Below are 14819 nucleotides of genomic sequence, written 5' to 3' on the forward strand. Positions count from 1 at the left end.
AACGAATTTCTTTCTTATTCAAATTATCTCTGAAACGCGACCATTCTACACCCGTATATTCACGGAGACTTACTTTGATGCGAATGATGTAATAAATACAGTAATAATAGTAGTTTACAGTTGCAGTGTATTTATTTGCGATCTTTAGGGATACTCAATGTCGTTGATCAACAATTATGAAGAGCATGATGTAGCAGATGCTTACAAATCTTTTGTAAAAAAAAAACGAAACCTTGGCGATTTGAAAGAGTGACGCTTCTAGTTCTTCTCTCCGTTCTACGCCCTTAAGAACTGGCAGGACAAGACAGACAGGTACATGTACATTTTGTTTTTATTGGCGTTCATAAGTGAACAATGAATAACCGACATGAATATGTGATATTTTATAGATTGAGACTATAGGCCAGAATCTCCATGAAGATCAGTTTGGTTTCCGATGGTACAGGTCGAGGGTTGACGCAATTGCGCATCTGCGATATGTATACAAAGAGTAAATTCACGAGGCAGCATTATCTGTTGCTGAACATTGCGTTCGCCTTCAACCTGGGTCAGCATCTGGGACGGCTTCTAGTACCACCTGATTCTAAAGTATATATAAAAGAGCATTACTTTGGCGGACGCCGAGTCATAAGACCAACGAAGGACAAAATCAGAGAACGGCTAAACAAACGCTGGACGTCCAGAGCACACGTCGCGGAACTTGCCCGATACCGAACCTTTGCGGCCCGACTGGCAAAATCACAATGGCACCGCGAACTAGTGCGACTATTCATCAGGGATGCATGAGTGTAAAAGAAGAATGTTAATGCATCTCTGCAAGCACTGGAGCCGTCCGTAGCCAGCAAGCAAGTCAGCTCAAAATTCGTAGGCAGATTGGCCGATTTAAAAATTACCCTTGATAATTTCATACTTATGACATTAAATGATTAAGCTACAAATCTTAAGACGTTATTATAGAGCAAACCTTTTAAGAATTTTAACGCAAAAGACAAGCGACGCATATTATCATTATCATTAGTCGCATTAATCCTAAATGCGTGTGGAAAGTTTAAACTAACACGTATTTAAAATAACTAAAACTTTTTTATTGTATTACTTTACCTCCGTATCTCGTTGTATGACGCCCACGGACAAAATTCTTTTCGGGAAACATAAAAGATTTCTTTTTGGAAATCATACCGTATGTTATACCGGTCATAAGGCCGTAACATATGGTATGATTTTTTGGTTGGTCATTATTGACCAAAATCAATCAAATATAACTGAAAAGACAAAGTACATAAGACACGTAGCTTTCAATTATTTACAATATAAATACAAAAAAGATCATAATTATCATCGGCTGTTTTTGTATTCTTATTTAAGTTACCCTGAGGCCGTTATATTTTTATCAGTGTAATGTGAACTCTACAAACATTTCCGACTTAAACAGAAATATGACTTAGACAATTAGCAAAGAGCTAATAAACATTTATTAATTTTGAATAAAATAATATTCATTTCCCATGAAAAGCTGTTCAACAAAATACTGTATAATATTTGAGCCACTCTACTTTATTTAACCTGTAACCCGTATCCACTACATAAACATACGTGCTCATAAAGGGGTAGTAGGGCAATCAGAGAAAAAATAGCGAGCAATGTAGATACAATATTCATTATTTTCCGCAGTTTCATTTCATATTCCACTTGCCTCTACGTCGAGTACCTTCTGCTGTTGCGATCTCGACTCGACACACATTTAGGCAACTCTACATGAATATGTCTACCGCGTTTTCATCATTTATAAACGAGCCAAATTGTTTTTAAGTGTCAATAAAGAGAATAGCAATAGGTTGGTTTCCTCTCGTTAGGTGTGCGCTTGATTGATTGGTGATTAAAACATCTGCCATCGATGGAATTTACTGAGCTAATCGGTACCGTATAAAAACTGTATTTCTTTAAATCTCATAACTTACGCGACTTCACATTTATCTGCACAATGTTGAGAGGCGTCGTAAACGCGTACTCGACACATATTTTAAACTCTACATCAAAATATGTGTACCACACTTCATGCAAACGCGACTATAATGCAACGCGCAATGTAGGTACGCCTTTATCCCATTTATATCCCATAATTATTTTAATATAGCTAGGTATATACGAATCCATGTTTCGCTTATTTTGTACAATTTTTCATAGAGCTTTAAGCTGAGAATCTGTAGCACTTGAAACACATATTCCATCACAATTTCACCGACATGAAAGCTTACATAGCGTGATGGAAAGGGATAGATCTCACCTTAACACTGATGGACACATGTACAAACAGGGCACTGAGTGTCACAAAGAGTCAGTGCTCCGCGCGGGGCGTGCACGTGCGCGCCTCGTGCAACATGGCCGCCAGCACGCGCTATCGACCGTGCGCCGGCCCGCCGCCTAGCGACTGACGCGCGAGCACTGCGCGCGCAATCACTGCTTCTCACCCCTCGCTTGCCGCCCCAAGCCCGGCCCGAACAAACAGCCTAGCCAGGGCTGCCACCTCATTATTAGACCTAGCTGACACGTGATAAGATAAACTGTCACAAATCATGCGCGCTTTAATTATTTGTCGGTATCTACTAATGTTTATAAAAAAACTATAAATTGGCCAATAGTTCATTTTCATTCTTAAGAATTGAAAAACTATAGTTTATATTATTTTGATTTATTCCTTAAGCTTTTTTTTACAACCCCTTTTTATTGTAGATATCTCAGTGATAAAAGTTTTCTATCATTTAATTATAACTTACAAAAATTTGAAGTAATACTTGAGTGTGTTTGTTCTTTATAACTATATTGTAAAATATCTTCAAACTTAAGAAGCCTAAATAAGAGATTTGTAATTATTTATTTTATTATATAATTTAAGTACAATGGACGAAATTCCCGGGTAGCTGACAACCCTAATGTCAGCTCGCGAGACTTTTTTCAAAATACTTTTAGCCGGTCTATGAGAGTCAGTATACTATCGAAGCATTATTGATAGTTTAATCATGAACCAAGCACAATTTAAAAAGTAATCCTAGCCTAACCATGTTTATTTTCGGTAGTACGTCTGGAATGGCGCGTTCTCGTCGGCATGGCAACGGACCCCAGACGCCAGCGAGTTTTCACGATCGCTCCCGACGGCAACCCGAGGATAACCGACCGGGCGCCCTGAAAACGAACCTAGGTGCACCTGCTTTTGGAAAAAGCCTTGATAGCCGAACGTGATGTTATGCGGGTCGTAATTATTCATGCTGCATTTTATACGCTCTGCTTTTTAATTATGAATAATATTGAAGTTTCGTTGCGGTGACGGCTTTTTATGTTATTTTTACTCGACTGTATTTTGATCGTGTTTCATTCCAACAATTATAATTGTGTAAAAAGAAAAAAGCGCTATGTTGTATTCACTCGAGCTTTTGTAGAGCTGTATAATATGATTTTTTTTTTTTTTTTTTTTTATAAAATAGGGGGCAAACGGGCAGGAGGCTCACCTGATGTTAAGTGATACCGCCGCCCATGGACACTCTCAATGCCAGAGGGCTCGCGAGTGCGTTGCCGGCCTTTTAAGAATTTGTACGCTCTTTTCTTGAAGGACCCTAAGTCGAATTGGTTCGGAAATACTTCAGTGGGCAGCTGGTTCCACATAGCGGTGGTGCGCGGCAAAAATTGCCTTGAGAAACGCTCAGTCGTGGAACGTCGGACGTCGAGGTGATACGGGTGGAATTTTGTATTTTGCCTCGACGTCCGATGCTGAAACTCAGCTGCAGGTATTAATCCGAACAACTCCTCTGAACACTCTCCATGGTAAATGCGGTAGAAGATGCAGAGTGACCCCACATCTCTACGCAACGCCAAAGGATCGAGCCGCTCGGAGAGGGATTGGTCATCGACGATTCGAACCGCTCTTCGTTGGATACGGTCAAGTGGAAGGAGCTGGTACTGGGGAGCCCCCGCCCAGAGGTGAGAACAGTATTCCATGTGGGGCCGTATTTGCGCTTTATAGAGTTGCAGGCGGTGGCCCGGAGTGAAGTACCGTCTCGCCTTGCTGAGCACACCAAGCTTTTTGGAGGCTAATTTAGCCTTTCCCTCCAAATGACCGCGAAACTGAACGTCGTTCGATATGTCAACGCCAAGTATTCCGATGCTGGCTGTGGCTTCAAGAAGAGTGTTTTCGAAAAGAGGAGTAGCGACAAAGGGTATTTTTTTCGCGGAAAACGCGCAAACTTGTGTCTTCTTGGGGTTAAATTGGACTAGGTTTAGTCTACCCCAGTCCGAGACTCCACGTAAAAGAGTTTCGACTTCAGACACAAGTTTGTTCCGGTACTCATCGACAACTGCCCGAGAAATACCTGCCCGGCCAGTGTAAAGAGTATCCCCAGTGCTGTCGTCCGCATAGCAATGAATGTTGCTAAGTTGCAACATGTCATTGATATGCAGAAGAAACAGGGTCGGGGACAGAACACAGCCTTGTGGGACCCCAGCATTCACGGGTTTAAGGTCGGAACATGCTCCGTCGACGACGACCTTGATGCTCCGATCGGCTAGAAAGCTGGAGATCCAGTCGCATAATTTCTCAGGAAGCCCGTAGGCTGGTAGCTTCGAGAGCAGTGCTTTGTGCCACACCCGATCGAAGGCTTTCGCTATGTCCAAACTAACCGCTAGTGCCTCCCCCTTGGACTCAATTGCCTCTGCCCATCTATGAGTAAGGTATACTAGAAGGTCACCAGCTGAACGACCACGACGAAAGCCGTACTGATAATCGCTAATCAGCTGGTGGCCCTCTAGATAACTCAAGAGCTGGCCATTAATAATGGATTCCATTATTTTGGAGAACAAGGAGGTTATTGCGATTGGGCGATAGTTGGATGGATCAGTGCGATCGCCTTTTTTAGGGATCGGATGTATCGAAGCGGTCTTCCAGCACTTCGGGACAGTGCCGAGCGAGTACAGGTACCGGAAAAGGCGCGTCAGGACCGGAGCCAACTCAGGAGCACATGTACGCAGCACAATTGGAGGGATACCATCCGGCCCGCTCGACTTATGAATGTCCAAGGAAGATAGGGCTCTGATTCGTAGGGACCTCGTAGCGAGTGGTACGATAACGTATACGAGCTACGAATGGCTCGTTAAATAAACATTTCGTAGATGAGTCTGCTAGTTCTCATGTTTCCTGAACAATATTTTTGTTAAGTAATAAATTATAACATTAATTAAACTTTGTATTGAACTTTTCGTCTATTTTTTTTACTTTTAATGTGACAATATATTCGTGTGTTTACAATTATTTCATGCTTAAGTCGCTACATTACACTTAGTTGTTGAAACATAGATTTGAACAATTGCAGTAAAATGCGATAAAGGTTTAGAGGTTAATCTCGATAAAGTGGTTTAAAAGTAGGCCCTGGTACACCCAAAGTAGAAAAAATAAAAATAATATTACCATACTTATTTTTTTATCTTGACAATAACATTAACAAGAATGTGCAACAAGATGCAGAACAAGAAATTAAAGAGTGGCCGAATACTTCAAGCCCCAACTGTTTTATAGTTTTGTTAAGAGAGGTTTAGCAGGTGGTGTGAGTAAACCGTTATTATCGAGCTTCAATTGCTCCAAATATTTGAATTAAATAATAGAATTAAATAGTGTTTTAAATTTAGCCTAAAAACTGATTCTTTAAACGTCACGTCATAAATTTTATGATACGGGTAACTTCTAGGTTATTTATCTGTTTTAAAAAGATATGCTTGTCAAATATATAGTTTGATTGAATGCTATAAAAATACAATTATATATAATTGAAATAAAATATAAGAAATCAGAAAAAAATAGAATGGCGAGAAAATAGAGCATCATATCATAATATAATAGGAGGCTCACCTGATGTTAAGTAATATCGCCGCTCATGGACACTCACATTGCAAGAAGGCTCCAGCCTTTCAAGAATTGTTACGCTATTTTCATGAAGGACCCGAAGTCTAATTGGTTCGGAGAAACTTCAGTGGTTAGCTGGTTCCGAATAGCGGAGGTGCTCTATTCGGAATAAACTGCTTAAGAAAACGCTCAGTCTTGGAACGACGGACACAGATGATACAGATGGTACTTCGTATTCTGCCTTGACGTCCGATAGTGAAACTCAGCTGCAGAACGAACAACTCCTCTAAACACTCTCCATGCTAAATGCGGTAGACGATGCAGAGAGAACCCACATCTTTACGCAATGCCCAGGGATCAAGCCGCACGGAAAGTAACCGGTCGGTTTGAATTAATCTTCGACATTCGACACTGTGACAAAGGGAGCTTTTTAGCGGAAAAGGCACAAGCTTGTGACTTCTTTGGGTTAAATTGGACTAGATTTAGTCTACTAGTCTAGTCCGAGACTCCTCTTCAAAGAGTTCGACTCCAGACACAAGTTTGTTCTAGTACTCATCGACAACAGCCCGAGAAATAGATGCCCGGCCAGAGTAAAAAGTCAGCGGTCGTCTGCATAGAAATGAATGTTGCTAAGATGCAACATATCATTGTTATACAGGATAAACAGGGTCGGGGATAGGACACAGCCTTATTGGACCTTGGCATTCAAGGTAATTTTTGCAAATGATCGCTTGAAATTTAAACGTTTGGTCCGTGGCCTGTGCTTTTAATGTTTGCAGCATTTCCTCTGTTTATTTGGATATTTAATCATTGAGTGAGGAAAGCACCAGCTCTGGGTTCATCGTCACTATCGATAAAAGTACAGGTCATACTCTTATGGCAATGGAGGTCATGGTGCCCGAGGCTACTTACTTCAAAGCCATAAATACATGTAGGGAGTACATATGGGCAGTCCTAAGCGAAGGCCGATGGCAATTCGAAGTGATACAGTGTCCAAAATGGTAAGTTTTAAGCCAAAACCGTTAGTACCCGCCACAAACTGTTAGAAGGAGGACTTGTACTACATATGTTCTCGGCAATTCTACAGGATAAACTTGTGTTCAAGCAAATATTTCGATCACATCTCCAGCGGGCGACAGCACTGGCATAAATCGTAGTTAGTTACTCTGTATACTACACGACACAGATTAAAATAATTTCGGTAAATGGACATAGTTGCCGGATATGCAACCGTTAATTTTTAATGAAAAATATCATTTTTTTAACAATTATTAAAAGTAGTATTTCAAATAGCAGTAGGTATGGTATTTTCATAGACTAAACTTTTATTTTTAAACTGTACGACAGGTGGTTTAATTGGAACAAAATGTCCACTGTTATAGGTTTAAGACTGAAACGGCAATTAGAGAAAATTTATTTTTTGCATACTTAACGGTGATATTTTGGCACCAGGTTGTGAGTTCCGTATGCTGTCATTCGCCATTCGTTGCACATGTCCAAACCACTTGAAACTGTTGTATTTTGTTTATTGGGCGATGTTCGCTTCAAAGATACTTTATTTCTCAAAGAATTATATTCACGTAATGATAAAATTTTGAGTAGATTAGTTATGTACATCGTGTTATGAAATTATTTGAAAATAAGCTATATAAAATAAAAATAGGTAACGACTTAGAAATACGTCGCCCCAACTGGGGGTTGTTAGTTGTAGGGTTATCACCCCCAAAGTCTTTGACGCGCCTGAAACAGTGATTTGAACAAAAAAAAAACAAAATAAATACAAGTAAAATATACGCAGAACCACATTCACGTTGCGTTGCGTTTCGTTTCATATGGTTTGAAATAAATGCTGCTTGAAATATTATAATAATTAAGAAAAAACTATAAAATGTACGCTTCGTTTTACGAATTTCAATACAATACACATAATTATATTACATTTTTTCTATATTTAGACGCAATTTCGGCAGCCAAATTTGGAGGCCCACGAGATACCTACATAATCAGAGTATCATCAAATTCAGGCGATGTATTTCTAAAAATATGTACAATATTTTATACAATAGTGCAGGTACGTCGCATCCATGTTACAACAGGCATTATGTAACTCGTTCACAAATATAATGATAAACAGATATAAATGCTAAAAGGGCCTTTTTGATGTTTTGTTAATACATATTTATTCTATTTATTCTATATATTGAACTTTTACGATTTTTATAGACATAAATATATATTATACATATGTGTGTTTTTTATTTTTTATTTTATAGATATGTTCTTAATTATATGTACTTTAAAAGGATTTTTATATTTGTAAAAAGGTTTTATTTCTCTTAAACTGGATGGCAATGTATTAAATATTTATGCGCTTTGATACATAATATAAAGTTTTACGTTATCTCTTAGTCCTTGGTCCTACCGAACAAGCACGCCAATGCGCAGTGTTGGTGTTTTCTCACAGATGTCTAGTATGAATGAAAGAAAAGGTGGCCTCAGTATAAATCCTTGGGGCACATCACAATTTATTGGAATAGCATCACTTATAAACGTTGGTATCTTGACTGTTTGCCGGCGGCTCTCAAGGTAAGACCTAAATACTTTAAAAGCAGTTCCTGTTACGCCAATATATTTTTTTTATGAGAAGTACATTAGAGACGGTATCAAAAGGTTTTTGAAATCAACAAATAAGCCTAATACTATTTGTTTATGATCTATTTTAAGTTTAAATTTAATAAATCCGTATTGCTTTTTGTATAAGAAATTGTTGGCGTCGTCAATAATGATATAAGCGATTAAGCCAAACACCATCGTCACAAACAGGGCCAAAAATTCTTCGAAAAATCTTCCGATCCAAAATAAGGAGAGCAACGTCGTCCTTTTTTCTAAGGGCCCAGTTTTAGAATCATAAGCGAGTGCTAATCGAGTGCGAGTGGAAATATTTAGTAAGGCCAAAGTAGTGGTGATTTGCTATCGTAATGCGTCTACTGATATCTCGGTTGTGATTATTGTTACCGGTAAATGTAAGTATGCCAGACATTCACATTTGTACATAATATTAACAATAATCTTTATTAATAGGTAATAACAACATGGATTATTATTAGCTCGTAAAGTTATACAATAACAACAAGTTATTTAAACAACGATTTTTTGAGAAGAAACAGCATTCCAATATCAGATAGTAATTGTAACTCGTGGCGCTGGAGGAAAGAAAAATTGAAATTTCACTTGCATTTCCAACATTACTACTATACAATGTGTTTTAAATGTAATCACATTTATTTTTCTATTTAAAGGATAGCAGTGCCAATATTACATATTATCGTAAAAGTACAAGGAAAATATTTATAATTAAGAAACCCATTTTTTCATTCAAACAATTTGAGGTAAAATCTCAATAAATTTAACACCCTTGATATACTAGACATCGATGAAAAACGGCAACGCCGCCCATTGGCGTGTTTGTTTGGTAGGATGAATAAAATAAATGAATACCTACAATAGAGACGTAAATATTATAGTCAAATTGACTGTCGAAATCATATCAATTAAGATTATTAGGATGCAATTGTTTACTTTATAGATGTTCAGAAGTGTCGTATGAATATTTCAATAAATCTCAACTATATCTATGATAAATGTATCTTTGTAATACATTCAATAGGTTTACATTTGATTAAATTAGGTTAACTCACGTCATTAAAATCAAAATCATACGTAGTATCATGACTTTGTGAATAAAAGCTATGAACCTTTTTATGCAGCTATGAAGCTTTCGGCCACATCAAAGAATTTTGTGCATTGTTCAAATTTGTTATAATAGTCTAACTTATCATAACAAATGAGTCTACTAATGTGTGGGCTTGGGTATCCGGAAGCTATATCGAGGATGCTCCCTACCCTCGGTGAAATATTATAATATATTTAGTGCGCACGCGACAGCGGTTAAAATTTAACTCCCTTGCGCCATTACGCCGGGACACCAACAACTACAATTGAATAATTGTCTTAGGCAAAAAAATCGTACATGCAACTGTTCGCGCTAAATCGGTGACAATCAAAGAAGGATGACAATTGTCCATTTGACTTTAACACACGAACCGGAGATGGTAGGGGTGACAATTTGTCTTGAGGCCAATGTTTTTTTAATTGCTTTTCTTGATGTTTTTTGAAAAGTCTTAATCGATTTATTTGAGATCAACACCATATAAAGCATCATTTTCACATTAGCATCTCAGTGGTTCCCGTAAGATATTGATAAATATAATGCGCATAAATGTTGTTGCCACGGATGATATAAGTAAGAGATTGTATCATTATTTTTGTTTTGACTCTAAAAACGTAAAAATTTCATATATTATTACTCCTTTTAATACTTTGAAATAGGTATTTTGTAATTTTTTTATATCTATTTACATGTACTTAACTTATAGTTAGAGTATTACAACGCAAAAGAACTGTTAATTGTTATTTATAAAGTTACTTTATGTTTTAGATAAGACACTATTTTTTGTGAAGTTAACAAGATCACTTGTAACAAAAGGACTGTAAAAATCATGTCGCTGCTCCGTAATCTAAGGGTAAGATTCAGAAACAAGACATATTGCTAAGTCCCCTCCGACAAAAATGTATAGGGTTTTGACATAGGAGAGCTACAGAGGCTTGAAACAAAATAATTTTTCTAAGGTTGTGACCCACTAACGCGAAACGAATTTGTACGAACATGGTCACGTGTCATTTCCAAACCAATTTGTTAAACGGTAGTCACGCCTGTAAAGTAAAAGAATTTTCTCTCTTTCTGAATCTCACCTTAATACGGGGAATGAACTATGGTCTAATACACAAGTAATACATTTTAGCAAACCTGTGACCGAACTGAACTGTCAGTTGTCAAAAATGTATTACAAAATAAATATTGTATTTTGAGGTTATCTAGTTCAAAATTAAAAAGTCAAAGTTTATTTTAATGTCTAATTGATGAAATACGTGCAAATTTAAATAAATTGCTTAAAGATATTAAATAAAATGTCCTTCTTCAGGGCTGGATTGCAGAAGCTTGCAAGCGTCTTTCGTAGTAGTAACCAATGTAAGGAAATGTTTTTTTATTATTATTAGATATTTTGAGAATACCTTATAACTCACTTAATATGATTTTTAGGTGGAATTCTTTCAAAATCTATAACAAATAATGCTCCTGTGGCTACTCAATATGTTTCGAATACCGCCTCAGATATCATAACATCTTGTAACAAATTAATAGAAGAAAGATCATCTCGCAACTTTGCTATTGTCCATTTGCTTGGTAAACAATGGAGAGTCACAGATGGAGACTTGCTAGTTGTTGAAGGTTACTGGCCACCAAATATTGGTGACAAAATAACACTAGATAAGGTTTTACTTGCTGCAACAAAAGACTTATCCCTCATAGGAAGGCCAATTGTTCAACCCGGTTTAGTCACAGTCACAGCAACTATAATATCTAAAGGTTTATCACATACTAGAACACACTTTAAAAAGAAGAGAAGGAAGCAATTTATGAGGATAAATTTTCAAAGAGCACAACAGACAATATTAAGAATCAATTCTGTTGTTATTAACAATAAAATCAATGAACCTGCAAATAATGTATTCTAAATTAGACTAAAATAATGAGAAACTAATAAAATATAATTTAGCAAAAACTTTATTTATTTACCATTAAAATTAAAAGATAATACATTTAAGGCTATAATTTAATTACATATTAACTAGGAAGTTTTAAGTTATCACAATATTCCTGAAATTGTGTTTTGTGTTCTTCATTTAAAAATCTTTTCATTCCTTTAAATAAATATAATAGTTTTTTATTTCTAAATATAATGGTTAATGTATTTAAAAAGATTTGATATTCTCCTGTCTTCTTATAATTTGAGATAGATATCTGAAATTGTTTATATTGCTCATTGTCTAAAAAAGTTTTTATCTCCTTTACAAAGTCCATCAGCGATGTGGGGGCAACTTTATCCATTTGTATGATATCTGAAACTTCAGTTTTGTTTAAGTTCTCTTCAAACCCAAAAGCTTTTATTTTCAATTTCTTTTTTCTAATTATTGGCATATCAATGTCTTCAGAATGTCTTTTATGTATAGCCACTGTTGTAGGTATTTGTGATGATTCACTACTACTATCTAAAGCATTAAATAATTCCTTTGCTTCTTTTGGTTTGAACTCATTTACATATGATGATGATTGAGCATTCTTGTAAAAGTCCATAGAAAAATTGGCATAAACTTCATTAGAATTAGGATATTGGCAGACAGATTTCTTATTTGTTTTAAGAATTGGTCTGCAATTTACTGTTGAGAATGATACACCAGTAATACTTTTAGCACTGTCATTGTAAAATTTTCCTTCATTTGGCATTAAAGGTTTTAATTTTGGTGACGGTAATGTTGATTCAGCACTTTTAAAAAATCTACAAACTTCACTAATTCCCTCCCCAAATTTATTTGATGAACTTATATAATCTCTTAACCATGCAGAAAGTTGGCCCTTTAGTTTTGGACTATTGAACCTACTATCACACAGTAAGATAGCTCCATAATCATTTTTATGCCTTATAACTCTACCAATTGCTTGATTTACAGCTCGTGTCGCTTCTAAAGAATACCATTCATCCCCTGAAAGAAAGTCCTTTTCCTTCATCCTTAGTTCTTCCAAATACTTTTTCTTTAATATAATTCTAGGATCTTTCAATGGTGGAAAAGGTAAACCAGTTATTATTACAGCTCTTCCATTCATATCTGCAAAATCTAGACCTTCAGATACTTTTCCTCTACAGACTGCCATGAAACAAGCACCTCTAGTATTAGGATCACTTATTTTACCATAATAGTCATTGATAATTGAATTAAAAGTATCCTTACGTTGAGGTTCTACGAAAATTGGCTTAATATTATTTATGCTGGACCATATACCTTCTGCCTGCCACAGTTCTTGACATTTAGTCATTATAGGATAAGAAGGAAAAAACACCAATAAGCCATCAGGTATAACACGAGAGAAACTAAGGATTGTTCTTCCTAATGATGATATATATTTAGGATTATCTCTATTTTGGTAGTTTGAATTGAGCATAACAGAATCAGGACCTTGACTTATAATTTTGACACAAATTTGATTTGATTTAACTATGTGAGGATTTTCTAATTGAACACCAATGGGGATACCAAGTTCAGAAATCAATGGTTTTAATGGTGCTAGTGTACCACTTGTTAAGATTATGCTTCTGACATTTTGATCTATAAGCTGCTTCATTCCAAATCCAGGACTGAAGCACCAATAGCTCAAAACTCTCTCTGATGGTTTTGATGTAACTGATTTTAAGGCACCCCAGCTGTCCGTCTTCTTGTTATTTTTCTTTTCTTCTATTTGGATGTGCACTTTATAACACATTTTAACTCTTTCCTTATAAGAATTAGTAGTACCACTAAAGACAACATTTAATAGGTCAGCCATTTTCTGCAGTCCAACACCTTTACGTTGAAATGGTGATGCACTTGCTGTAGATAAAAACTGTATTAGGTTCTCTATAAGCGATATCACTGACATTTGGTTATGATCCTTAATTTCTGCTTTAGCTAGTAACTCAAATATAAAACCACCAGGATATGTTGAACCTTCATTGCCAACCTCAATCTCATCAATTCCCTTTTCGAAAGCTAACATAATTTCTTTCAATATACACAAATCTTCACAAGTAAAATCCTTTACTTGATTAGTATCTATAGCTTCTGCAGTTGTATCCAAATTTTCCTCAGAATTTTCTACAAATGATCTCATGATATGAGTGATTTCATCAATGCACAAGGCAACATCAGTAGTTCTTATCTGTAGTGAAGCTGATTCTTCACACATTTTCTCAACATTATGTGCTTCATCTAAAATAATAACATTATTTAAAAGTTCTACCCCATTAGCTTTCCTTGATTTTGGATCTAACAAATAATTATATGGCATAAAAACAATATCAGCTTCCTGTTTTAATTCCTTAGATAAATAATATGGGCAACACTTTAACTTTTTACCCACAGTTACAAGATCTTCAATATCTAATATTACATCTCCTTTTACAGATCGATCATCTTTTTTGGATTCCACATTGTTATAAAAATGACATGTTCTTGATTTTACCCTTAGCTGACACATGTGTACTTTATTCATATTATTACTTTCCTTTGAGACTTCTGGATGAATGCACATTTGATCTCTGGAACCCAACACAGCAGCCTTAACATGTCTGTAGTTTGATCTCTTAAGTTCTTGCATAGCCTGACTAAGTTGTGAATGTGTACGCGAAGAGTATATAATTTTAGGCATGCCCCATGCTGTATTTTCCTTATTTTTTCCGGCTCCTGTCTTGAGGATTTCTTGCAGAGAATCAACGCCACTGTGTTCCGTAAAATTACCAAGTTGTGCGTTCATTTGAAGTTGTGCTTTTTTAACCATCAGCCAAGCTATTGAAGAGCATAGTAGACACAGTGTTTTTCCAGTACCAGTGGGAGATTCTAACAAAGCATTGGTATTATTTTGTAAGCTCTCAATAACTTTACGCATATAAGATTTCTGCACATCATACGGCTCAAAAGGAAAGTTAACGGGAATACCACAAATCATTTCCTCGGGCATCTTGCTTAGTTAAATATATATCTTCTGCTTAATATTTTATTTTACTTCTACATTAAACTAACATAATTCTCATTGAACAGAAATAATAATTTAAAAACAGCTGATTCATATAAAAACTTAATATCAACTTGTCACTTTTGGCGGGAAACACAGAATACAAAGACTATATACATCTTAAATATGATGGTCGGTATATACGTCGGTTACGTTAAATCAAACGCAACCTGCTGGGTTATCGGAACAATCAATACCGAGATGTCAAAC

General features: G+C 36.1%; 2 protein-coding genes across 2 annotated transcripts; one reads left to right on the forward strand and one right to left on the reverse strand.

The window, feature by feature from the left end:
- The first annotated feature begins 10811 nt into the window (after positions 1–10811).
- On the forward strand, positions 10812–11558 carry LOC123708495 (39S ribosomal protein L21, mitochondrial). Its single transcript, XM_045659240.1, has 2 exons — positions 10812–10973; positions 11046–11558. The coding sequence occupies exons 1-2, from the start codon at positions 10913–10915 to the stop codon at positions 11519–11521; spliced, it is 537 nt and encodes a 178-aa protein (XP_045515196.1). The 5' UTR covers positions 10812–10912; the 3' UTR covers positions 11522–11558.
- Positions 11559–11630: 72 nt separating this feature from the next.
- LOC123709002 (regulator of telomere elongation helicase 1 homolog) lies at positions 11631–14804 on the reverse strand. Its single transcript, XM_045660075.1, has 2 exons — positions 14727–14804; positions 11631–14623 (listed from the first exon to the last, which is right to left on the reverse strand). The coding sequence occupies exon 2, from the start codon at positions 14553–14555 to the stop codon at positions 11631–11633; it is 2925 nt and encodes a 974-aa protein (XP_045516031.1). The 5' UTR covers positions 14556–14623; positions 14727–14804.
- Between the last annotated feature and the right edge of the window lie 15 nt (positions 14805–14819).

This window comes from Pieris brassicae, chromosome 4 (assembly GCF_905147105.1).
Source record: "Pieris brassicae chromosome 4, ilPieBrab1.1, whole genome shotgun sequence".
NCBI lineage: Eukaryota > Metazoa > Arthropoda > Insecta > Lepidoptera > Pieridae > Pieris > Pieris brassicae.